The following is a 27,028-nucleotide window of genomic DNA, read 5'->3' as shown; positions in this document are numbered from 1 at the left end:
ATAACTAACGCAACGTTTTTATTGCCTATAAAAATGTACGTTGGGTCGAAGCGTTCTTGAAGCGCTGCGTAATCTGATAAATGTGTTACACATATTTGAAAACAAGATTCCACTTACTCCGTCTTTATATCCAAATTTATTACTCAAAGACCATATCGCTTCACTTTCCAGCAAACTGTGTGACTTGGAGCCCCGTTTGTAAACGTGACGTCACAGAACGTACTTCAGTGACCACTAGCATTTTATAATTTTATGATATAACTACCCCATCTTCCTCCACTTGGCGTAATTTGTGTAGAAACGAAGTCGTAAATACACAGTAGGAAACTAACATTTTATTTATTTTGTTTAACCGATTAACGATAAAGCGAAACTGTTATTATCGAAACACCAAATATCCAGAACTCCGCTTCCCAGTCATCCTGGCGACATTCAGCAGTAACTAAAATAAGAGTCTTTGGCTTGGGAAGGGTTCGCTTAAAATATTATATCCCTGTAAATAACTCTGGGCGTCACTCGGTCCTCGCTTTAATGAATGAAATACAACAAAAGCCATGGAGGACAGAAGCGGCCCAAAATGAACGATCACTGAAACCTATAACTTTATTTAAAACTTCTATCTTATGGGTGTGAAACTTGGTCTCTGACATAGGGAGGAACATAGACTGAGGGTGTTTGAGAACAGGAGAAAACTGCATAATGGGGGGCTTCATAACTTGTACTCTTCTCCAAGTATGATCAAGTCAGGGAGGATGAGGGGGGCAGGACATGTAGCACGAATTGGGAGACGAGGAATCCGTATAGGATATTGGTGGGAAAGAAACCACTGCGAAGACAAAGGCGTAGGTGGGTCGACAATATTAAAAAGGATCTTAGAGAGATAGAATGGGTTGGTATGGAATGGATTGATCTGTCTCAGGATAGGGACCAGTGGAGGGCTCTTGTGAACACGGTAATGAACCTTCGGGTTCCATGAAATGCTGGGATATTCTTGAGTAGCTGCAGATTTGGCGGCTCCTCAAGAAGGGTTCAGCTCCATAAGTAAGTAAGATCTTCTGGGATATGAAAGTTAACGGACGTTTCAGAGGAAAATATGACCTCCATCTTCAGGGTTGAGAAGTAAGCCAAGCAAGTTATCAGCATTCAGAAGGCAACAATAAGAGCTCCGCTCACTTTTCAGTGCCAAAGAAGGAGGTTATGTGCTCGTCTGAGACGTCGGTTGACGGTTACTGAGCTCTGGGTATTACACCCAAGAAGATGGAAATCTTCATAGCCACCGCTTTAAGAAGATTAAATCCCATACGTCATTGCCCATGGTTTAGTTATGGGGCTTTCTGAGTCCAATGACGACGTCAATATTACTGCAAGCTTGCGCATTTAAAAGTTATAAAGGATTATGTGGTATATTTTACAGCGGTAGACAAAATTTTAAGTACCTGGCACCTTAATCATCCAGCTGACCAATAAATCCTTCGCATTTTATAGGGCTCGAGAGTTCATTGCCATGTTCAGAAAAGCCTGCCACTGCATTCTACCTGAGCCTAGTAAATCTATCCCATAAACAAAAACAAATTCACTCTCTGTGGTTTTAAGAAAGCAGTCTTCTGAAGACGGCTTTCTTCATAGTCAACGCCGTGAAAACCTCAAATCTTACATCTGTGGTTTTTGTCCGCAAGCGAACTATACCGACCGGGCGACCGCCGCTTGTCGGTGAAGTCAGTGCCAAATTTAGCGGATAGAGGGTGTCGCGTGGTCAGCGCAACGAATCCCCACGGCCATTAATTTCGGTTTTCTAGACCGGGGCCGCTATTTCCTTGAAATAGCTCAATTATCCTCACGAGGCTGAGTGGACACCGTTCCAGACCAAATTTATTGCATAGCCCACATTAATAATAACTATTTATCTACTGTTACGCCTACCAAGTGGTATTTTCGCTTTACGTCTTAAGACCAAAATGGTATGCGGATATCTGATATATCTATGCATTCTACATGTTCCTCCCATCATATCCTCCCCGAATTAGTGATTCGAATAATACGTAATATTCTCTTGTTGCTTCTTATCTCACAATACAAGTCGGGGGAATCCCCTCAGCGCCATATTCTCAAACGCCTTCTCGTAGGGTGAGAGGAAAGTACTTGTACCCGTGATTTTAAAGAAATCGTATTAAAGACTCTATTTATGATACTCAAATAAGCACAAAACTTAGTTACATGAGTGGTACGTCCTGTATTTCTTAAAATTTAAATATTTAATGGATAAAAATGATCAATTTATGGGCATTATCTGTCATCTTAATATTACTTTAGGAGATGATTCGGAGATCGCACTCTTTCCTCTGTTGGGCCCAATCGGTAGGACTAGTCCATATATCCGCCCCCCCAAAAAGTGACCACTATATTAATATACAACCGTAAAAAAATGGAACGAGCAGTTTACCTACTTACGCAAGAGGGAACGCATAAAAGGAATCTCTTGCTATATCTGCCCCAGTAACACTACGGAAGCATAATAACAAGAAATATCGTGTAGATCCTAAGAGGGGCTTTATAAAGAAAAGAATGGATCCTGAAACACACAATGACTTTGGAAGCTAAAGCAACAAGCAGAATAACACTTACTTCCAGACTAGTACTGAAGCAATGAGCACCATGGCAAGCAGCAGCACAGAGCAGACCACGATAACTGCTATCGAGGGTATGGCGGGGCTACTGTGGTACTCCGCGTCTATCACCTGTAACAACAAGCACACACGCTACTTAGTCCTTGTTCTGTTGCAGATGCGCCCAAATCCATGTAACAGTACGTTGGCATGAGCCACACATAAAGATATTTGTGATGTAGAGGCAATAGAGCAGAAGTTAGATTATTTACAGTTTTCGGCCCGGCTCAGTCCGTCACTAGTAGGAATCACGCTCCGGCCTAATAAGGAACTGAGCCCAACAATTCAAATAATCTTACAATTAAAGCTATCCCTGTAACAGGCCGTGGAGGCCCATAGGTTTGTGAGACGTCGAGGCTCCCACATTTCCTAGACAATCGGCTCATAGTTTGCGGTGAACTTGTCAGCCTTACGCGTCGGCCGCCCTTTACCTCCAGAAAGATTCCTGGTACTCATTTCTGTTAGATGCTGAGTCGACGCCAGGGCCATAGTGCGGCTGAAATGTTTAGATCAATTGAAAAATCCAATGACCTCGAGAGTCGAACCCACGACCTTATGACAATGCCTCAACCAGCTAAGCTACCGGGTGCCCAATCTTACAATTAGAAGAAATAAAGTGATATGAATTCTCAGGTTTTTCATATGTTCAGCAAAACTGATCTCAAGAGGAGCCCGACATGTGTGAAATCGAATTCCAGTTAATGATGAAGTAATCTGAAAGTTCTGAAATGCGGATAAATTAATTTGGAACTTGTGGGGTTCGATCTATTAATATACGCACACATACTAACAGCGTCTTCATACGAGACGGTATTGTCGTTTTGAGAACGCAAAACACAAGAAATTTATAATATAGTAGAGCGGGGTGAATTGTGAGCAAATTATACGAAATTCTACATGGGGTTCCCACACCTCTCCTCCTGTCAGAAGGAGGAGCTGTCTCTTTCCGCCACAACACATCACTGAGGCTCAGTCAGTCTCTTTGTTCACATCTTTCTCCATGTGTAAAGCAGTCAAGACGTGAAGCTGACCACTCTTTCTGTACCTAGCGAAGAGGTTAATGACGCGCGGAACTTTACCGCCCCCCAATACATCTTCAGGAGGGACTTGATCTCAAGGGGATTGTAATTAGAGCATGTCTTCTTTAATGAACACTAATTATCTTCATTGAGCTGAGCCCTTCTTGAGAAGCCGCCAGTTGCGCAGCCACTCAAGAACTTCCCAGCATTTTATGGAACCCGAAGGTTCATTTCTGTGTTCACAAGGGCCTTCCACTGGTCCCTATCCCGAGCCAGACCGATCCAGCTCATACCACCCAATCCTATCTAAGATCCATTTTGATATTACCCACCAACCTATGTCTTGGTCTTCCTAGTGGTCTGTTTCTTCCTGGCTTTCCCATCAATATCCTATATGTATGTCTCTTCGCCCCCATTTATGCTACATGTTCTTCCCACTTCATCATCTTTGCTTTGATCATTCTAATTATACTTGGAGAAGAGTACGTGTTAAGAAGCTCCTTATTATGTAGTTTTCTCCAACCTCCCGTCACTTCATCTCTCTTGGTCCAAATATTTTCCTCAGCACCTTGTTCTCAAACACCCTCAGAGTATGTTCCTACCTTAATGCCAGACACCAAGTTTCACACCCACACAGAGCCACAGGCAAAATTCCAGTTTTGTATTTTTATGTTCTTAGACAGCAGACGAGAAGACAAAAGGTTCTGGACTGCTTTCAAAAGTTGTCAGTATTTTGTGAACAGAGCAAGAAGCGCTCCTCTTTATTTTTTTTTTGGGGGGGGGGAAATAAAAATGCACACATATATATACATATCTGTGGGCATGTATACACACATACAAAAATGGCCTAGTCAATGCCCATTCGGCCCTGCGGGTGACGAAATCCGAAACCGGATCATTCTGCCATCTGTGCGGTACCCACAGCTGCGGACAAACCTAAAAAAAAACGTGGCCTGTAGTCCGCAAGCGAGCTATACCGACCGAGCGACCGCCGCTTGTTAGCGAAGTTAGTGCCAACTTCTGCGGATAGACGGTGTCACGTGGTCACCGCAACGGATTATCACGGCCGTTAATCTTCAGTTTTCTAGACCGGAGCCGCTATTTCCTTGAAATAGCTCCCAATTATCGTCACGAGGCTGGGTGGGCCCCGTTCCAGACCCACTACTTCTCAAACAATCTTGTAGCGCCGGGAATCGTAAACCGGTACCTCAAGATCTGTAGCCAGAAACTCTGACTATTAGACCACAGAGGCGGTCACAGTAGCCATACAGATGGGCAATAAAATTAATGTCCTATATTTTATAAAGAATTTAATATGTGGTGAGAGACCGCCAATATAATTTGACTGCAAATTCGCTTTTATCCGTTACATGAAATATTTATCTCCTTGTCTGGGTAGCTGCCTGGTCACATACCTCTTCTTCATATTCTGAGGAATGTGTTCTCTTATTCATACAACCAGTGTCAAGCAAAGTGTCGGCAAACATAAAACGAGTGTTCACCACCTTATGCTTATATTACAAGTCTTCTAATATATCATTGACCGAATAGGAAAGGTTGGGGGGTGGTGAAAAAAAAAAGGGAATGTGAAAAATTGGGTGGTCGACATGATGACAAAGAAAACGCAAGACCCTCTTCGAAGAAGTTGTGAATAGGAAAGTGAAAAGCCCAACTAACCAGATATGGGTGTCATGATGCTGACGCAAAAAAAAAGTCACTAGACGCCACGAACAGGATTACAAAAAGGATACAGCACTTCGTTTTGCAATGAAAGAGGGAAATCCGAAAGGTATTTCAGTCTTGCGGCGGACAAAGCCGTGGTAACAATAGCTCTGTGCCGACAGGCTCTGTGTGTTTGCGGTGGTCTCGGAACTGGACAGTCCAGCGTTTGTTTCCCGAAACAATCTATCGAATAACAGAAAGACGGAACGAATTCGGTGTGACGTTCGGAGAGTCGTGTTTCACATTGAATCACGAAAATTCCAATTTCTATGTTCGGAAATTCAAAATGTACATTCAATTTAAAAGCGATTTTAATTTAACATTACGAGTTGGTGGAGAAGACACAAAGAAGGATTTAGCTTCAGAACCTGTGGATATCGAACAGACTAAAATTCATAAAGTGAAGGTAATGTTGCCGATCAAGGTGGTCACGTGCTCTAAGGCATGAGTTGTCTTCGCTCGCTCTAAAGCTGGGATCGTGGGTTCGAATACCACTCAAAGGCATGCATTTTTGTGTTTATACTGTATTTGTGTTGTCTTGTGTGTAGGTAGCGGCACCTTGCGACGGGCTGATCACTCGTCCAAGGAGTCCTACCGTCTGTGTAAAAAAAAGATACGAAACTGAAGAAGATGCCAGAGCCCAATAAATCGGGTGTAAAGCCTCTGATGAATGAATGAAAAATTGTAAAGGTAAAGATGCCCCTGTGTTCAATCAGATATAACGCCATAAACTCGTTCTAGGGAGTGGAGATATAGCTCCACGCATTCTTAACCTCGACACTAGAACCAGATAGAATAGTCAGCTTCACGCTCCAATTGCTTTACAATCAAAGAAAGACCCCAAAGTGCCCATTGGAGGAGTGGAGTGCTTGTACACCCCAGGATCAGCCGGGACGCGATGAAAGGAACATTCCCTTGCCTTTGCCCAGAATCGAGTACTGACTTCTCTGTAGCCTAGTCACTATATTGACTTAACTATTTCGGCCGTGAGTAATATTTCTTGTTTTATATAAATGGTGGGCCTATTGTCCTGGGCCACTCTGTTGGGTATCAAACCGAAGCACCTACTCCAGGAACCGCACAATACGCTGATGTTTCCTGACTCACAAAGAGGATCTCCTACATATCTTAGCGAACCCACTAACTGCTGTAAAATATTCCAGTAAAGAAGTTTGTATTTTACACCAATATTTAACTTCATGAAAGTTTAATTTAAACAAGCACAAAGTGGAAGTGTTCCCTTAAAAATCGAAAAGTAAAACTAGCTCCACAATGCGTCTTTCTGTCCACAGAAAGAAATTATTATAATATTAAGATGAAGTAGATATTTCCAAAAAATAATTACCAGGCAGTTCCTATTTAATCAACTGGTTCAGATAATAAGATTAACCATTTATTTTTAGCCTACTTTCCTTATTTAAAAAAAAATAAAGTAGGATTACGAGAACATCATGCTGTGTGTCTATAAATGTCCCCTCCCCCATCAAATTTTAAATGCCAGAACCAATATTTACGGACCTTGGTATGCATAACATGGTACCTCAGCCCATCTTAACTGTAGACTTCATAAATCCCTCTCACAAGGCTGTGTCTGCATGTATATTCCGTTATCGTTGCCAGGCAAACACTCGCTAAACACGTTCCCGCGGCAACGAAGAACTGTCTATGCGATCCGTGTAATATCAAAGTAAAATAGGTGATTAGCTCTTCCCAGAAGTTCTTGTTTAAATATTGCTAAAGAAATATATACAATAAGAAGTTCGATTTATTTCAAAATTAATTTTTGTGCATAAGATTTTAATAAAACCTGAGATAACGACGCTGAAGTACGCGTTACACTGCGCGGTGACCACCCGTCTCTTTAATGAAGATGTAACTTTTGCGCTTTTTGATCCACTTATTTCTATAGCTATTGCTCTGCCTCAGGACAGGAACCAGGTGAGGGCTCTTGTGAACACGGTAATGAACCTTCGGGTTCCATAAAATGCTGGGAAGTTCTCGAGTGGCTGCACAATTGGCAGTTTCTCATGAAGGGCTTAGCTCCATGAGTGAGTGAGCTATAGACTTATACCCATCTTCCTCTCAAAACACCTGATGACTATTCGAGCCAAACTATGTGACCAAAGCTGTATAATTTGAGGAATTATGCTATAAAACATAAACAAGTGTCTAATTACAGAGTCTTGCCGACTGGGCCGTACAAAGATTGGGGCTCATGGTCCTTGGTGCCGATCTTTTTGTATAGAGACGCAACTGGGAGCAGGGTTAGTGAGAGTTAACTGTCTGGCCTGCTTTCAGGGGAGCCGTTTAATACCTATTTGTAGAACAATCTGAGCAAACCGAAGGGATGGGATTGCTGCTGGTATCATGACCCCACACTTTTGTTATACTGCTCTTCGGTTAGCTGTTAATTGTGCACTACCCCTGCTAATTCATTATCCTACTATCATATTCCTAAAATTGACAGTCAGGAAATAAACGCTAAAATGTCGTCATGAGCAGGCCTATTTTGTGTTATGGTCTGCTACATAAATACCAAATATTCAAATACATAGAAGTTTTATTTTGTATATTAGTCTTGGAAAATACAAAACAACAAACTCTTGTGGTTTTAGTCCGCAAGCGAACTATACCGACCGAGCGACCGCCGCTTGTCGGCGAAGTTAGTGCCAACTTTAGCGGATAGAGGGTGTCGCGTGGTCAGCTCAGCGAATCCCTATGCACGTCAATTTCGGTTTTATAGACCGGACTTGGGAAATACAAGGATTATAAAATTACAAGAAAAATGTCCGGATATGACATGACAAAAACAAAACAAACTAACTGAGAAAATAGTCCTACTATATAACTGATTGCTAACGTCCATTCTAGCCCAGATCTGTCTTAAAATAGACTATACTACTAAAATATTGAATTCCTTTTTCTTTATATGACATTTCTAATAAACACTTAACATCTGTAATTATATGTACGAGTATATTATATTAATATTCTACATGCACATTTAATGAATTTCATAAAAAGTAAACAATAATAGGTAATTTAACATCTTAAATGACTTACTTATTTACTCATGGAGCTGAGCCCTTCTGGAGGAGCCGCCAATTCTGCAGCTACTCAAGAATTTCCCAGCATTTTATGGAACCCGAAGGTTCATTACCATGTTCACAAGAGACCTCCACTGGTCCCTATCCTGAGCCAGATCTATCCAATTCATACCATCCCATCCTATCTCTCTAAGATCCATTCTAATATTGTCCACCCACCTACGCCTTGGTCTTCCTTGTGGTCTCTTTCCTTCCGGCTTTCCCACCAATATCCTATACGGATTCCTCGTCTCCCCATTCGTGCTACATAACCTGCCCACCTCATCCTCCTTGACTTGATCATTCTAATTATACTTGGAGAAGAGTACAAGTTCTTACGTACATTAATTTTGCCTTGTAACTACGTAAATACTGAGCTCTTATTTAAACACCTTTAACATATTCTGTATAAGAATTTTCTGTAACTACAGCCGCAGCCTCTTCTGGCATGTAGAGCACTGTAGTCTAGTAGAACTCTTCCGACGTTTCGAAACGTAAATCAAGCAAGAAGCGGGTCTACACGGCGTCACATCCCAAGAGAAAGTACTCCTCGCCCTCGGTAAACTTTACACAAGCAACATGAATATAAAAGAGTACTTAACTTGTTAATTTACAAACTAATTATTTCCCTCTTTCATGAAATTCTGGTTCGAAAAACCAAAGGACGTGACAGCGTGCATTGTTTCTATAATTTACTTGCCGTGTTGTCTGCATGAATAATATATGGCCTGCAAATACAAAATAGACCGCTTTAGCACTGAACCAGATATGGTTGCCTAGCGACGAAACAGTGGCGAACGTAGATTGCTTTATCCATTATTCAGAATCGCCTAAGGTCTCCTAACAGCCAATAGACATCCATATGAACTGCACTAAATTGGCCCAGGATAGGTTCAAGGCATATTTTTGTGGGGAATTTATCGAAACTTCGACTATAGTAACAAGGAATTTCTTGAACAACTTAACATGGACTGCTGTTACTAAAAAGGATCCTACATAAACAAATTGGTTGGTCGGTCTGAATTTTGTTTCTTAGGGTGAGGTGAGACTGAGTCTACTTGGTACTTGAGCCACTAATTGGCCTGCTGTACCAGCCCCGGATGATAGATTATGATGAGTGTGAAGCAGTCAGCGGAATGAGAATTGGCAGGGGAAACCGAACTACTCGGAGAAAACCTGCCCCAGCGCCACTTTGTCAACCATAAATCCCGCATGACCTGACCTGGGCTCGAACCCGGGCCGCAGTGGTGGGAAGCCGGAGACTAACCGCCTGAGCTATGTCACGGCCTTGGTCAGTCATTAGTGTGTGAATTTTGTTCTATTGCAAACCTGAGGAGCGGGTCTCCACCAACCATGTTATACCATTATCTAACAACCGATTAAACAACATATACATTACTGATTCGAACTCTAAGCATAATTACCTCTGTAATCTCTCTGTATCCTTTACTTCAAACCCGTTTTTAACTTATATGATAGACAGCTTCTCGGACACGCATAGAATCTGAGTACACTAAACAAATGTTCGTAAGAGCCGACATGACAATCAATTCACTGTACATACGTGTCCGTCCTTTATAACTCGAAGGAAATAAAGAAAGTAAGTAAAAGCTAACCCTATAACAGGCTGAGGAGGCCCACAGGGTTGTGAGTCGTCGAAGCTCCCACATTTTCTAGACATTCGGCTCACAGATGGCGGTGAGTTTGCCAGCCTTATGCGTCGGGCGCGAGATAGAGAGAGGTTATCTTCATTGTTACTGAATAGAAAGGAAAGTGCGTCCAAAATTTTCAATTCTCTGTTTTGTCTACACAACTTCAGGTGTAGCAAAACTTGGAATACGCCGAGCACATGCCAACCCATGACAAGATATTCAGCGAGGTCGACCCGAAATCTGGCCGAGTTGAGACGCTGCACTCCGTCTTATGCTGTGGTGGTTGTAATTTGACGGGATTCCTGTGGCCCATAGCCAGACGGCAGCTAGGAATCTGCTAGACTCCAAAGCATACATCACCGGGTGAGCAGGGAACGGATGCAAAGCCGTGGAGATAAGAACGCCGGCCCATCTACATTCCCACAGCCCGAGCATCACTTCCCAAAACATCTTTCGATTTACTGTAGTCACAGGCGAAATCGTGTTCTTTTTTTATTTTTCCTTTCCTTGACGTCCACCTCAATATCAGGAGGCGGGATAGCGACTAGCTACGTGATGAGGGGTCGGAGTTCGAGTTCCGATAGGTTCAAAAATTTTCTCTTCTGCACGTCGTCCAGACCGGCTCTGGGGCCCACACAACCTCTTACCCAATGGGCCCCTGAGGCTCTTTTCCCGGGAGTAAAGCGGCCGGGCCGTGAAGCTGATCAACAGGGCCCAGATTTTGATGACATGTCATATTTTTTTCCTTGTATCCTATGCGATGCTCTTAAATATATAAATCTCGGATATGAGCTGCTGGTTACAGAAATGTAAATTTTATAGGTAATTATTTGTTTTTTTTNGGTCATCTCATAGGTCATTTTTAAAATATTTTCAGGTCATCAAAATCCGGGCCCTGCTGATCACTCACCTCTAACTAGTGCTGATGTCAAGAAAATGTGGATCTATACATCCACTCTCCCATACGCCTTCATGGAGTAGTGCTTAATTAGTTAAGCACAGAATGGAGTTACGTAAATACATTACAACACATAAATTATTGGGGTAAATATAATTAAATTAGCATACTTTCAGTTGCAGCTTGTCCAATACAAAAATTCTCTCTCTCTCTCTCGTGTTACTCCCATTTCGGAGCATAGGGCACCCGTGGAACGTTTCCTTTCACTTCAGTTTCTTAATCGTAAGACAGTCGGTAGGACTCCATGGACAGGGGATCAGCCTGTCGCAAATCCGACGCCGCTACCTATACAGACAGAATAAACACCGACAGACATCCATGCCTTGAGTGGTATTCGAACCCGCGATCGCAGCGTTAGAGCAGGCGAAGACAGTTCATGCCTTAGCTGGCACGGCGGTTCCAAGATTACTCTTCGCTTAAATACGGTACAATCGATCAGACCTCAGGCATTACCTAAGAATACATAACGTCTATTCCCTCTAGATTCACTAACAGAAGGTCAGAAATAGTGCAAATTAACGTGTTCTTACTTAACTTCTGATTCTTAACAATTAACATAAGTAAACGGACTAAGTGTGCCTTCTAATTAGAAAACTGGTAATTCCACCACTACGCGTGTCTTTTTGTTTTCCAGTTTATATTTGTAAACTGGTGTGGCTAATCTTACGCGCGGGGTTCCGTCACCCTTTTACATCACTCACGTCGCTTTCAACGTTCAGCTGTTATCTTCAATCTTCTTTTTTATTGCGTACAGTAAATCCTTCGAGTGATCACACATAATTAATTAGTTCTGTTTCTTGTGTTGTTCCTCTCTCCCATTTAACGTATGTTTTACGAGGCAGCTTACTTAGATATAAAACATGAAGTAAAGATGTTCGCCGTTGTTTTGTACCGATGCAAAACATGACCTCTTATAATGACGGGAGAACATAATTTACACGCGGCACTATTTGACACTCAAAGCAAGGTTATTTCAAGAAAAGAAAAATGGTAAGAAAGCATAAGAGAAAGGAAACAAACTGAATATCAGAAAGGGGAAATTAGACTACGCAAAGTGGATTTTCGTAATCTCCTCTCTACCAGAATTAAGGTTACAATAGGCGCAACACGCAGATCGAATGGGCGAATTAGGAAATTAATGCCGGATTCTGGTAGGGAGTATAACTATTCACTTGTTTAACTGATGACGACATGGAGAGAGAGTGTTAAAACGAATATTAAAACACTGATATTAAAAAAAATTGTCACGTGATAGAGTGACTATAGACTGGTTTTGGGTTGATGATCGGATTTACTTGACTCTTTGATACAGCATATGACTACACTTTACTGTTCACTATTACTCACAGACAGCGTCCACAGTCACGTCTTCATTGCCGTTGCTCGGTACCGGCTTCAAACAGCGGACGTTCCCCTGGCTTCCTGAACTATCCCCGGCCTCAGCTACCAGATTCTCACAGCAACGGCTCGACGCGACTGAATCTCATAATGAACTCACTGCCTGACTGAGTCAGGGCCGTTGCTTAGTAACGACCACTGTTGAGCTGTTTGTTTTCCGGTCGTTACCTAGCAGCGGGTCTAAATGCCACAATTTCTTAACCTATCTGTCTGTCCGACTTTAGGCCAATGTGCCCCCAATGTAATGCGCGTCTCAATTTGGAAGATCAGTCGTACAAACTTTACGTATATAAATTTACAAATAAATTAAATAAAACATAGCTGTGCTGGTATTAAATAATGCAATATTTCGTATCAGATAAATATGCATAAGGGCACAAAAGTAGAGCTATTCCTGTAAAAGCCCGTGAAGGCCCATAGCCTTACGAGACGTCAAGGCTCTCATACTTTCTAGACAATCGGCTCACAGATAGCTGTAAGGTTGTCAGCATTACGAGCCGGCCGGCCTTTACCCCCCCAGGAAGATTCCTGCTACTCATTTCTGTCAGAGGCTGAGTCGACCCCAGGGCCAAGGTGCGGCCGGATGGATTAGGTAAATTGAAACATCCAGTGACCTCATCGGGAATTGAACCCGAGACCCTCCGGCTTGTAGCATGGTGCCTCAACCAACTATGCTACAGCGTGGGCCAGTCTATATTGTCGAGAAGAGAAAAGTTCTTTCGAGGAATCGCCTTTCAGTCCGTAGCCCGTCACTATACCGACTGAGCTACCCTTGCTTCAGATAGTCGAGTGACATAACGAATATTTGGCGAACTATTGTGACACGCGTGAAAGGAAAATCACAAAATATTCAGATTTCAAAACAGAATCTCGGTTTTGAATAAGGAACGGTGAGTCTATTACATGAATTTCACGGCTGTTCGAAGCATTCACGTCCGCTCCCGAGAATGTGTGACGTTAACATACGAACGCCACCACCTGGGTTATTCAGCGCGTTGAATAATGTTAGAATAAATGTTTATCGACACCAGCATGGTTAGTTTCCGTAATTTCCCACAGGGGCATGTTACATTTTGCTGGAAGTCAGAGATCATATTTTACAGTCTGAAAATGAAAGAAGCTAATAACGCTAAGGAAGAGGGTTTTGAAATGTTTCCAAATTTAAACAGGAAAGTGCCAGTAAATTCCTGATATACTCTTGCTACAAGAATAAAATTTTCTTTATGTGTCCGGGCTTTGATTATCGTAAAATATGTAGTAGGCAAAGTGTTTTAAAATACCACGTGGTTTGGAATGGAAGAGGCCAATGCTTGGCTCTCCTGCCAGACAGCAACTGAAGTTCCAATAATGATAAGTCGCTCTGTGTTTGTGTTTAAAGCAGCAAAGCACAAGAGAAATGTGACTGCCTTGGATTCTGTGAATACCAGGTCATTAAAATGCAAGGAATTCAAAGACGTACAAAGTTATTTCAAAATCCCAAACAACTGATTCCTTTTTCACAAGGTGTTAACAAATACACAGATCTTCAACCACGTTTTCATGGCCTCAGCACTAGTTGGAGGTTACTTGTCAGTTTCACGCCTGGTCCGCTTCATCCTCGGAGAAAAAACCCTCGGTACCCGTTGGATAGGAAGCTGGGTAGACCCCATAACCGGCCTGGACGACGTGGAGAGGAGAAAAATCTTGCCCTTTCGGTACTCGAACTCCGACCCCTCGGCAGTCCAGCCCGTATCCAGTCGAACGCCAACTGGGCTATCCCGGCTTCTATTACTTTTGTAATGAAAACTACAAATTTTGTATTTCCTGTTTCCTACAGCGAACCTAACAGAAAACACCAAAAGATATTATGAAATTTAATTTGCTCTCCGTCAATATGTTCCGAATTGATAAGCTGTTAAAGCGACGTGTAATTGTTGTAACAGAATTCTGGCCGCGATTAAAAACCGGCCTCTAAATTTATTATATTGGAACATTTTAGCTTATTAATTTGAGTGTAATTCCTTCTTTACGGTTTCAGCTACTATATTCTGTGATATTGATAAGGGAAGCAATCACATTCGGTGCGAATGATGGATAATTGTGCTTGCTTTTAATCAATACGCTGCCGCGAATTCATTAATAAGGCACACGGAGAACGGCATGCAGAATTCCTACAAATATAAAAACAAACTCCGTGGCCTGTAGTCCGCAAGCGAAGTATACCGACCGAGCGACCGCAGCTTGTCGCCGAAGTTAGTGCCAACTTTAGCGGATACAGGGTGTCGCGTGGTCAGCGCAACGAATCCCCACGGCCGTTAGTTTCGATTTTCTAGACCGGAGCAGCTATTTCCTTGAAACAGCTCCTCAATTATCCTCATGAGGCTGAGTGGACCGCGTTCCAGACTCACTACTTCTCGGAAAATGTGGTAATGCCGCGAATCGAATCCAGGACCTCTGGATCTCTAGGCAGGAACTGTGACCACTAGACCACAGAAGCGGTCATTCCTACAAATACTTGAGCAAATTAAATATAAATCATAATATACAAGACATATACTTAACGAATCAAGTAATCAAGTAAAAAAGAGAGCATTTAACCGCAAATAAGTAACCGGATCTGCAGTTTTATAAACATAAAATTATTTTCAACTTCACCGAGTAACAAGATAAAATACAGCTTTCTCTTTAATTTTCAAATTAGAGCAAAATTTATATCAGTTGAATGCGTCGTAAATTTATGTACATTCAGTGCTGCGTACTTTAACAAGACACCCGTTTTGTAGAAGTCAGGCTTACCGACCAGTCTACACGGAATGACAGCGACGAACTGGTTTTTAAGAAACATGGACAATGGACCAAAGGACAGTAGGTTGGGTGACAAATGGCCAGGTTACTGCCAACACGTTAAGTAAAAGCTAGTTGAACGAGAGGTCTTCAAACGTTACAAAGAATTCCAATTAAAATACCAAGCGGTTCCAATAATCAAGTAGCAAGCGGCTGTTGAATGCTTCAAGGACTTACCGGTCAGAAAAAGAAAAGGTAACTGATATTTTTAGTCTCAAGTATGGTATCCTTACAACAGGTACGTGTTTGCGCTTGAGTGTCTGTGCTCTGGGATCAAACAGAAAATATGAAGGGGGGAACTGTATGAAAACACGCCTCCAGGTAGGGAGGGTAAGACTCGAGGTCTCACCCCAAGAAATCGTTTGCAGATGCAGAGGAGTTGTGATCTGCCGCTTCTTCCTGAGAAACAGCCAAGATTGAAAATTTTATACTGCAGAATTATGCATCGAAGAAGTAGCTGTGTCTAAAATTACATTCAGATTTTAACATATCGTGTGGCACAATAATTACAAAATAGCCACAAGATAGGCGATGTTTTGATCTACGAGAAATGCAGTAACAAAGGACTAAAACAAAAAGAAAAAAAAAACTGCGTGATTTAGTCCGCAAGCGAACTATACCGACCGAGCGACCGCCGCTTGTCGGCGAAGTTAGTGCCANGAACTCTGACCGCTGGACCACAGAGGCGATCGAAAGCATCTGATACAAAAAAAAATCAAGGTGCAGATTTCATATAATATTCAAAAGAGATTTTTGGAACAGTACTGAGTCCAGGATATGTTCAAATGATATGTTTTGTAAACAGAGTGAATACATTTTTGGTCACATAAAAGTAGAGAATTTCTTTGTAGACTGTATGAGGGGTAGGCCTCCTCGGCCCTTGCACCGCGACCTACAGTGGTCTATTGTGCTTTTCTTTGTAGATTAGTAAATAGAAGCTTCTAAATCGCGCTAAGTTCTGTGTAATATGAAAATAAATGAGCATAGGTAACAAACAAATAAAACAAAACAATCGTCTTGTAAGAACACTTTTATAGACACCCTGTTCCGAGTGGATCAGTTTACTTGCTGACACATGCTGTCAGCCTTGTTCAAGCAGTTCATTAACGATGTACGGTACAAACCGCTTGACCGACTGCTACTCGTTTTGGAAACAAACTTTAGTGGGATAAAATTTATTGGCCGTGCTAAACCAGACTCCCTTCAGCATTATTCACGACCTGACCACATAATAAGTGGACCCTGTTTAGAGCATTAGTAGCGGACGGAAAGTTCATTTCCTTTCGGTCAAAAATGTATGCACTGTGGTAGCTCTGTCAGTAAAGCAACTGGCTGCGGATTACACGGCCCGAGTTCGATTTCCTGAAAGATGTAATCTTTTTAATTATCAATTATGAATTTCTCAAGACGTTTCTCCTTAACGCATCTTAGTTAAACTTGTGTGGCTTCTTTCATTGCTTATATATTCAGCCCCCTTCTACCCACAGCGCGGTTAAAAATTTCGTTTCTACCTAACAGAAAACACACTGCACCACCGTTACGACAAAGTGGTTAACAGTGTCCATGGGAATGGTTGTATGAGTACTTTGAAAACTATATGAAACTTATAACTGAACTCTTGTGATACCTACAGTAACCGCAGTGAAGTAGTTAAAATAACAGGCCCTATATCTGCTTTTCTTCTTCAATTTTGGACAACCCACAGTGATGATCCCCAATAATTTCATCTACGTATGGACTTGACCTTGAGAGAAGAATATTTGATGAAATTTTGTATGTAGTTGATAGTAGTGATAATTACTACAGTCGGTTTCTTCACCCTTCTTGTGAACAGGTAAAATAAGAGACTCCTTCAACTGATCAGGCAATTCTTCCTCATTCCAAATAGAATTAATTAATTTATGGAACGTAGAACGTAATATTTCGCCTCCCGCTTGAATCGGTTCCACCGGAATTTGGTCACTACCTGGCGATTTATCTTTCAACTCCACACTGTCACACCAGCAGAACTAGGAACATGTACTAATGGCTCCGCTCTTTTTATGCTTAACATCAATGACCTTATATGGATTCAATAACTGAGAGAAGTAGTTCTTCCACCTATTCAAAATACTATAGGAATTTACAAGCAGATCGCAATTTTTACACTGTTCTTTACCCTCTACATCATTTAATTTCATGAGACTAAACCTCTCCATACGAAATCTGTATTTTGTTTGTTTACTCACTGCCAGTCTCTCCCTAACCTTTGCCACCACCAGGTAGTGGTCAGTATCACAGTCTGCTGCCTTGAATGATCGGACATCAAGTATAATTGAATGCCGTCTCCTATCTATCAAAATATGGTCTATTTGATTGTGTGTCTTTCCATTATGAGACATCGAAGGAAATTTATGGGTGTTACGATGCGGGAACATTGTACTCTTGACAGTAAGTTTCTTGGATATGGCAAAGTTTACTACTCTTAACTCCAATATTACTAATTTCGTGCAAACTCTCATTTCCAATTGTTGCTTTTGAAATGTCTTCCCTCCCTAATTTGGCATTGAAATTTCCTAACAAAATTTTCATATGGTATTTAGGGAATTTATCGAATATACACGTTCTATTTCCTATTAGAAACTATTCTTCATATCATTAATTTTATCCTCTGTTGGGGCACGAGCATTCAGAGCGATGATATCACGCCAGCGACCTCTTAGTATTATGTTGGTCATACTACTACTAACGGACTTTACCCTCTTAACTGCTGATACGATTCTCTTTAGTACAAAAAGTCTGTACCCAATTCATGACACTCGTTCCTCTGTCCACAGAAAAGCGTGCATTCGCCTGCTGGTTCAGTGCCACCTCCGTCCCAACTGACCTGTACTCCCACTAAATTTAACTTACATTTTGAAATTTCTTCCGCCACTGCCCCTAGCGAACCTGTCCTATACAAACTTCGAACATTCCAAGTACCAAATCTCATATTCATTTTCTTTCTCTTAGGTCGTTTATCGAAAGAATCCGTCCAAATCCGAGGGCCTTTGTGACATTTCGTAACAAGCTTATTTTTTTAAGGTTATGGGTTGTTAGACCCACGTCCAAACACCAAGCTGAAAGACTACCCCTTGTCTGCTGTCTGAGGACGCGCCATGCCGTGGTGAAAAGTCATCCACCTGACATGACAGAATATACACCTGCAACTCAAAATATTTACGTCTCTTCTGGAACGAAGTGGGGGGAAAATTATTCATTTCCGTTTTCTTTTGAGACTTAAAATTAAAACTGTGCAAAACGCAGAAGAAAATATCGCTGGGACTCTCATCCACGCAACTTCTACGTGATTTTGGACTAATTTTAGGAATGGGATGCACAGTAAATTGTTGGCGGTCGTGGTGAAATCGACGTCTAACTCACATATCTTAATCTAATCCGAAATGATAATCTAAACGCTATTCTGTCGTTCTGTACATGATCTCAGATCCAACTGTAAGGGCTTAACATGGCCGCGCCATAACTCAAGCGTTTAGTCGCTGACTTCCCACCGCGGCGGCCCGGGTTCAATCCCGGATCTGGTCAAGTGGGATTAGTGGTGAACAAAGTGGCGCTGGGGCAGGTTTTCTCCGAGTACTTCGGTTTCCCCTGCCAATCTTCAGTCCACCAATTGCTCCACAATCCTCCTCACCTATCATCTAGGGCTGGTACAATAGGCCAGAAGTGGCCGCAGTACAAGGGACTTAGTCCCACCCCACTAGCAATAAAAAAAAGGGACTTAAGAGTTGGGCACGCAGGGTCAGCCACTGGCTGTTAAGTAGGCCTACAACGCCAAGAGAATTATATCGACTCTTGCTTTGTTCTACGACTCCACAATAAGATTCTGTGGTGGAAGAAAGTGGTTGTTCCTCGGCTGACTTCTCTCGTCTCCTCACAAGGCACGAGAATAAAATTCATAAGCTCTGAAATTGTGAAAGGAGGAGAAAAAGAAAGTAGGGAGCTACTTCAGGATATTGTGCTCCTGTATCCTACAGCATATCCTTCCCGGCTTGCTCGCTTTAGCGTGATGAACTGATCGACGTGCTTGACAACGTTCCTTAATCCTGATGGATCATCTTCGTTCTTCCAGAGCCCCTTCTTCTTCCATATGACATCCGTCTTCACCTCATTTCATACGACAAAACAGGTAAATAATTAGATTCTAAAAGGTTCTGACGATGGTGGATGACACACAGTATTACTGGGTTTTTGGACTTTTCCATCGTCCGGAATTCTAGGTTACAGAAGACACGACGTTTCGGAACCTGTATCTGTTTCCGTCCTCAGGTGACTGGGAGAAGACATCTATCCAGTTGGGTCCCTTAGAAAGAGCTAACCTCAATCACTGGACAACCCCTGTCTGAGTCTTGTGTTACGATCGACGATTATCGGCCAGTATGTCTTGGAATCGGCCAGTATGTCTTGGAATAACACATCTATACTGTCAGACAGCTGTGGGTTTATTGACGTGGGACATTCTATCTGATGAGAGGATGGGTCTGTCGTTTGCAATTGCTGCTGGTCCTCGCCAGCGCAGTCATTCTCGGGTCCTAGTCCCGTTGAACTCTCGACCATATTTTCTGTCTCAGATTCGAGACTTTCCTTTTCGACACCTTCTATGATTCGCAGGGCTATCTAGGAATATCCTTCGAAAGCCTGTTCCCTGTCCTAAATTTGAGTCTGAACTTTCCTGAAAACACTTGAGGTAGATTACGGTTAAAATGACACACTCGCTCTCCCTGGAGAAAGCTTTAACTACCGTAACGCATGGAAATGTTTTGATATCACGGTAATGATTTGTGTATGCGAAGAACAAGCAGTTCCAGACTGCCCGAATATTAGAATGTAGAGAATACGCAGAGCCATGCAGAAAGCGTTGAGGGTAGCCAAACAAATACTAAAAATCAAAGACCAATTTTTCAGGGCTCAACGACCGGTAAAATTTTAATATTCGAAGAATTCCTCTCTTCCTTGTTCTTAGCTATACAATTTTATCCTGGTGCTTTTAAAGCGTCCTTACTTTTTGCCAAAGGTTTCACTTTTCCTTCCGCTTTAATATGACCAATTTTTCATCATTTTCTGTTTCATATACATTTCATTTTCAAATCTCCTTTTCATCTTTTTTATGTGTATCTATGTAAGTGTGTGTTTTTCCCCGTATTTTCTTGCCTTCCTGCTGCGCACTCGGCTTCAATCTCATTATTTCAGAACATCCTCCGCAGCCTCTCTTCAGAGTCTTATGCAAGCCACACGGTAAGTGCTACAACGGCCCATGTGACACAAACTCATATGAGAAGAATGCCGTATTAGCCAGAATATAAGCAGAGTTTTTTTCTTTTAAGTTACAGCTTTTTACAAGAAAAAGGGTTGCCTTATTTTCCAGGTATATATTATAAATATGAATATGATTATGTGAAGTTCTAATTGTTAATTCTAATTACGAGGGTCACTCCAAAAGTAATGCACAACAATTTTAAAAAAATTCAATTTTTATTCTAGACCTTTACGTATATTATTCAATATTATTAAAAGTTGAATTTATTATTTCTTAATAGTATATGTTTTTGCTTATGTTTACTTACGACTCTCAGAAGTGGACGACATATTCAATTTTGGCAAAAATAAAATCTGATTATCTGATGGGAAATGTAGGATGTCACCTTATATTCTGGCTTATTGCAGTAAATTCTCCGATAATGAAGAAAGTGTGACTGAAGAAAATCGAGTACCATCCTTGATCAAATGATCTGTCTACGTACTGCTGCATATCAGGCTCATCAAAGCTCGCGATCCAGTACTATCAACCCTGTTTCATATTATGGCGGTCCCGGTTTCGATTACTGGTCCGGATATTATTGCGTGGTTTACCTCAGAACACAGTTGGTATTATAGTGATCAGGCTACGGGCTGGACAACCAGGGAACTCGTGAATGATTCCAGATTCACGCAAGAGATTTTTATCTTGTCCATAGTGTCCAGAACGTCTCTGGGAACACACAGCCGCCCATCCAATGGGTATTGATGGGTCTTTTCACGGCTATGAAACGGGCAGGACGTGAAGTTGACCGCTCACCTTCGTCCAGTACTGAGGTTCATAATACGTGAAGCTATACCCCCACTCATAACATGTGTTCATGGAACGGTGCTTAATTAAGCATAGGGAAAACTTTGTCTTCATTTTCACCTCTCAGAGAATTTGAGGCCAACCTTCTACAACCTTCTGGAATCATACTTTACAATTACCTTCCCATGCGAATCACATCCTGTGCAGATGGAAAAAAGAAAAGGATTTCTTTTTAAGTTTTCCTGATACGTTATTCACAATATAAACATTGTGTCCATCTGCTGACGTTATCTTGGAAGTTTGCATAGCATGTTCAAAGAAACTAGAAAGAAATTACCATATTTGTTCTGTGGTTAAGCAACTTTTCTCAGGCATAACATTTGCACAGTTTTCCCACGTTTGCCTTGATTACTTAAATAATTCCTTAGTACGTACAAACACTGTTTTGCTTACGCAAGAAAATCTTCATGCGGCCTAGAGGCAGTATAAGTCTCGTCCGTGTCACAAGATAAGAAAGCCAAGAGCCAAAATCCATTGTCATTTCCAGCCGGAAGTGATGAATCTGAGCATATTAAATTAAAGATATATCAATTTATATTCCGTTAATTTAAATTTAAATTTAAGTTTAAAATGAAAGAGATCTTTAACATTACTCCCATGTTTCTTAAAGTAACTTATTAATTAATTAAGGCCTAAAATACTGAGTACATAGTACAGGAGTTTCCATGGAAAACCCATAGATGCTGAGCTGGTCAAAAGTATCTTGCATTTATGGTCGACCAGTGGACATAACCTGAGCCAGTTGAATCCAGTTCTCGTCCCCGTATCCTATTTCTTTAAGATTCGTTTTAATATCATAATTTNAGTTTGTCGTGGATTGGATCAGCACCTGAAGATGGCACATTTGTGCCGAAACATGTAGTGAGAGTGAGAAGAGGGGATAGATGAATGTATGCACTAGAAGACGGATAAAATAAATCATGGACTATCATAATCTCATTTATGCCTATCTATAAGAAGTGGTCACCAGATTTGTGTATGCATTTCTCGATTTCCTCGTGGGTGCTACTGTTCCCATATTATTCTCTTTAATTTGTTCAAAATAACAATATTATATGCGGGGTATAAATTGCAAATCTCTTCGTTATATAAACGCCCCTTTCCTTCTGTTACAGCCTGCGTCCTTAATTCAAATATTCTCTTCGATGACAGAATTCCTTACAACACTCTTGAACACAACATTTGTGTTTCATCATCTAAAATGTGCATGGAAATAAAACATAATCTCCATCAGGGTGACAAATCAGAGGAAAACAAAAAAGAAAGCAGAACTGTGACTGGGTTACAGCAAGCCGTACTGAGTGAAGACATTAACTTAGAGTGACAAGCCAGTAAACACACAAACCCACTCGCTGAAACAACCGAGTCGAGAACTCCCGACACGGTTTCCACTGTAAATAAAGCCGGATACATTTCGTACTCTCACGGTTCGTTTGTAAAGCATTTGCTTGCCCTGCGAGAAACCCAGATTATACTGGAACAATTGCATAATAGTGAATATTGAACTAAAGGTGAACGGAGTGACCTAATTTAAGATATTCATCTGGAATTTTTCTGGAGGGACTGAGGGAATTAACATGAATTCTCAGTCAGTGTGGTTAGTGTTCCGGTCTAGATTCGAATCGGGGATATCAGTATTCAAAGTCAGAAGCCTTAACCGCTTGAGCCAAGTTTCTCAGTTCACGCTTAATTAACCTTGTTTGATGAACGTAAAAAATAAAATTAAAAAGTCCGCGTGTGGCAAACGTAGACTGATGATTATGACGCCGTTTGTTTCAGTAGTATACTTCTTGTCTGAACTGAGCGAGTCATGCATAAGCAAGAGGACAATCAATTCCTTATTGGTTCAATATACTCGTAAATCTTATTTTACATAACGATTTTATCGAAATTATAAATACGAGTTTCGGTTTCTCGCAGCGGTGAATACGAAAGTTAGCCGTGTAGACTGGTAAAATGGTAACAACATTTTGGATGAACCTGCTACACCCATCTTCAAAGCATATCCTGAAGATGGAGGCAGCTGGATTTCTCCGAAGCGTTAGTTATCTACCAAACTAAAAGGTGTCAAATTACAGATAACAAAAATCTTTGGACTTAGATAAGGTAAAGTTGTCCCTGTGCTCAACTCCGCCATGAAGGCGTATGGGGGAATGGTTGTACAGATCTACATTTTCTTGACCTCGGCACTAGTTTGAGATGAGTGGTCAGCTTCACGTCCCGGCAGCTATAACCCCTGTACTAAATGGATAGGATGTTGGGTGAACCTAGAACCGGTCTGGACGACGTGGAGAAGAGAAAAATTCTTGACCCTACCGGGACTCGAACTCCTATCCCTCGGTCGTCCAACCCATAGCCAGTCGCTATACAGACTGCGCTATCCCGGCTCCTGGGAATCAGATAAGTGCTCACAATAATGCTTACGTACAAAACATCAGTAATTGTTGCGATCCCGTCGAACGAGTCCTATAAAGATAATCAGAAATGTAACATTTCGTTCCAAGTACTATTTCGGTACTTTGGTCTCTGTGTGCTACGGCTGCGCTGCCCATCAGCTTGGTGAATATACACTCTGAGCGTAGTTTACGTCCCCTTGATTGACTTTATAATAGATCTGCGACTTCAACATCTCGTGAGGTATAAGTCTTGCTGTTTTTCCAAGCCAAGAGAACGCCGTGCGGCGGTGTGGAAGGGGGAGGATGCAGTTCTTTGTCAGCGTCGCTGCATGACATGGCATGTACTTACAGGCACAGCGTCACAAGTCTCCAGGTCTGGGATCGGCGCCTCGGAACAATCCGCCCCCGAAGATTCCTGGAGGAAAGGCGGTCGTGGTGGAGGCGGTAACCTGAACTCCGGAGGCGGTCCTGGACAGTCACACTCGTAGTCAGCACTGTCCATGTCCCACAGGGCGGTCAGCTCGGGTGGCGGCGGTGGGGAAGAAGGGGACGGAGGGGGCGGCCTATCAGTGCTCTTCAGACTCATGGCTGCTCCCACCTGCGTGAAAAAGACGTCACAGATCAGGGCCATTGTTGCAACATTTAAATTCCTTTGTGTAACAACTGTTGATTGTTATGGGTGTGAAATAGGGTCTCTCACATTAAGGCAAGAACCAACGAGGTAATCAGTAAACAGGACACAAATTAAAAAAAAAGCAGCTGTAATGGACGTAATAGGTTTTCTATGTGTATCACTAGGCAGCAGCACAGTCCAGCTTCATGAGTCTAGGTAGCAGACACGCATGCGCATGTTCAGAGGCTGGTTCCAGTCGTCAAAATGGCTACCGTGTTTGCAGGTATACTACCGAAGAGCAGTGTTCTGTTGTGCTTTCTCTTTTTTGAGGGAAAAATGGCTCACTGCAAAGTATATTCATAAATAAATGTTTCCTGTTTACGGTGGGAAGTGTTTGTCGCGTAAAGCGGTTGACAACTGGTCCGCTAAAAAAACCCTGGTGGCAAAAGTGTCGCTGATGAGGAAGAGGTTGACACGGCGGGCGGAAGTGGTCGAGAGAACAGCCAAAATCTTCCGTGCTGCGAGTTTCGAATCAATGGGACAAGTGTATCAATGTTGGTGGAGGATATGTCGAGAAATTAATGTCTTTTTTCCTATGTTCAATTATCACATATTTTTTTTTACGATTTATATCCATTTGTGACCTAATTACTGACTCTCACTCGCATAATGAAGTTTCAAAACACGGTGCTGAGGGCTTGGACATAGGGGGAAAGAATTAGATTCTGGAGAAAACTGCTTCAAAAGAAGCTTTACAGTATGCATTCATCACCGAATATTATTATGATGATGAAATCCAGGAAGAGGCGTTTTGCGGCATTGGTGGAGAAGAGATATGCATACAATATTTTGGTACGAAAAAGTAAAGGGAAAAGGTAGACGGCAGTATAATATTAAAAATAAGATTAAATAAATATGATGTGAATTGATTTGGCTCAGGATAGGGACCAGTGGCGTGCATTTGTGAGCAACGTAACAAATCTTAGCTTTCCAGAAAGTACTATGAATTTCTTGACTATCTCAACCATTATTAGCTTCTCAAGAACCATTCTATTCCATGGAGTTTGTCAATCATGTGACTAGCGGGTCAACTGAACACCCATACTGAAGATGTGGAAAGAAGTCCAAGGGATCGAACCTCAGCATATCTCCCTGGAGTTGTTACGTTTCCTTTTCGGTATACTTCCCTATATTCCCGTCCAGTCTAGTAATTATTTTTATTAGGTGTATCCTGTTGTGTTTATTATATAAATTCTTTATTAGGATCCGTCGTAACACAACAATGAAACGGTCTAGGTCAATATCACCTTAGCTACATGTTTCGGCTTTTAAAGCCGAATTGCAATCTACATTCTAACCAGAGCGGACAAAATACACTGTAAAATGAGACACCGGTTAAACAATAAATACCAAATAATACTACACCAATACCACGGGCCTCCAAGTAGTTAACTTTACGTGTACACGTCATGAATATACCGCTATGTGTCCGCTGGAACATAACAAGTTCGCAACAACTGACTTCACAATATGAAGCGTTACATGAATAGTTTTAACCATACTTTATTGTATAACTCTCGTTTTATAAGAATTTTATAATTTGATTGTATTTTTATACCTTGTATTATTATAGCGTAACAGTTGCCAAGTATCCAGCTACATTGTACCATTACATTGAAATGCAGTTCAATAGTGTGATGGCTTTAAAAGCCAAAACATGTACATACTTTCCAACGTAGCTAAGGTGATACTGACATAGACCGTTTCGTTGTGCTACTACGGGGCCTAATAAAGAATTTATTGTCTAGTCAAACTGTTCACACAAACGTTGCTAGTAACCTAATACAGAACCTCTTTAACTTAGTAGACATTTTCACGTCTTATTTCTCCAACACCATTGTAGTACCAACCTCTTACCTACACTTTGTTCCACCAATCTTCTATTGAACTTCTCCAACCAAAATGTGTCTTACGCATGCTACATGTCCTGTCCATCTCTATATTCAGAAACAACGGCCTTAGTATAGTTGGCATAATAAGACTACACGGCATTTTATGAACAGAATCTAGCCCCGTGTTCTCTTCGTTGTTTTCCAATATAACGAAATATACTATACGCCAAAGCGGAGTTGTGAAGCACAATAGACCACTGTAGGTCGCGGTGCAAGGGCCGAGGAGGCCTACCCCTCATAAATTCAAGCAGAGTTGTAAGGGTATATGATACTGGTTCGATTATTTAAAAGCAATTATAATATTTGAATAAACAGAACACTCAGTAACAGAGAAACGTGACCTAAAACGTAATAAAACTTTAAACAGCATGTATGATGTAATATCTTCAGATAGACTAACAAAAACTAGCAGAGACGGCAACTGCTTCGAAATGGGAACAGATTCAAGTCATAAAAACGACTTAAAAACCAGACCAGACATACAAAGGTTAAACAGATGAACGAGTCTCGGGAAACACAGAAGCGAATACAGAGAATTTCCTGTGCCTAAGGGGGCGAGAGACGCAACAGAACACAGTTCAACACAAGAATTTATGAACAGATA

The 27,028-nt window shown here is 41.6% G+C and overlaps 1 protein-coding gene across 1 annotated transcript in view; it reads right to left on the bottom strand.

Annotated features, from left to right (window-relative positions):
* Positions 1 to 27,028, bottom strand: part of LOC111868698 — a 161,999-nt gene that overhangs the window by 66,945 nt on the left and 68,026 nt on the right. Inside the window, exons 2-3 of the mRNA XM_033753138.1 lie at positions 24,209 to 24,457; positions 2,623 to 2,735 (exon numbers count right to left, since the gene is read on the bottom strand). Of these exons, the coding sequence (XP_033609029.1) occupies positions 2,623 to 2,735; positions 24,209 to 24,445 (350 nt within the window). The 5' untranslated portion in view covers positions 24,446 to 24,457. The remainder of the gene's footprint in view (positions 1 to 2,622; positions 2,736 to 24,208; positions 24,458 to 27,028) is intronic.

Source organism: Cryptotermes secundus, unplaced genomic scaffold (assembly GCF_002891405.2).
Source record: "Cryptotermes secundus unplaced genomic scaffold, Csec_1.0 scaffold1184, whole genome shotgun sequence".
Taxonomy (NCBI): Eukaryota; Metazoa; Arthropoda; class Insecta; order Blattodea; family Kalotermitidae; genus Cryptotermes; species Cryptotermes secundus.
Note: the sequence above shows the minus strand (reverse complement) of the source record. Positions and strands in the feature narration are given on the sequence as shown.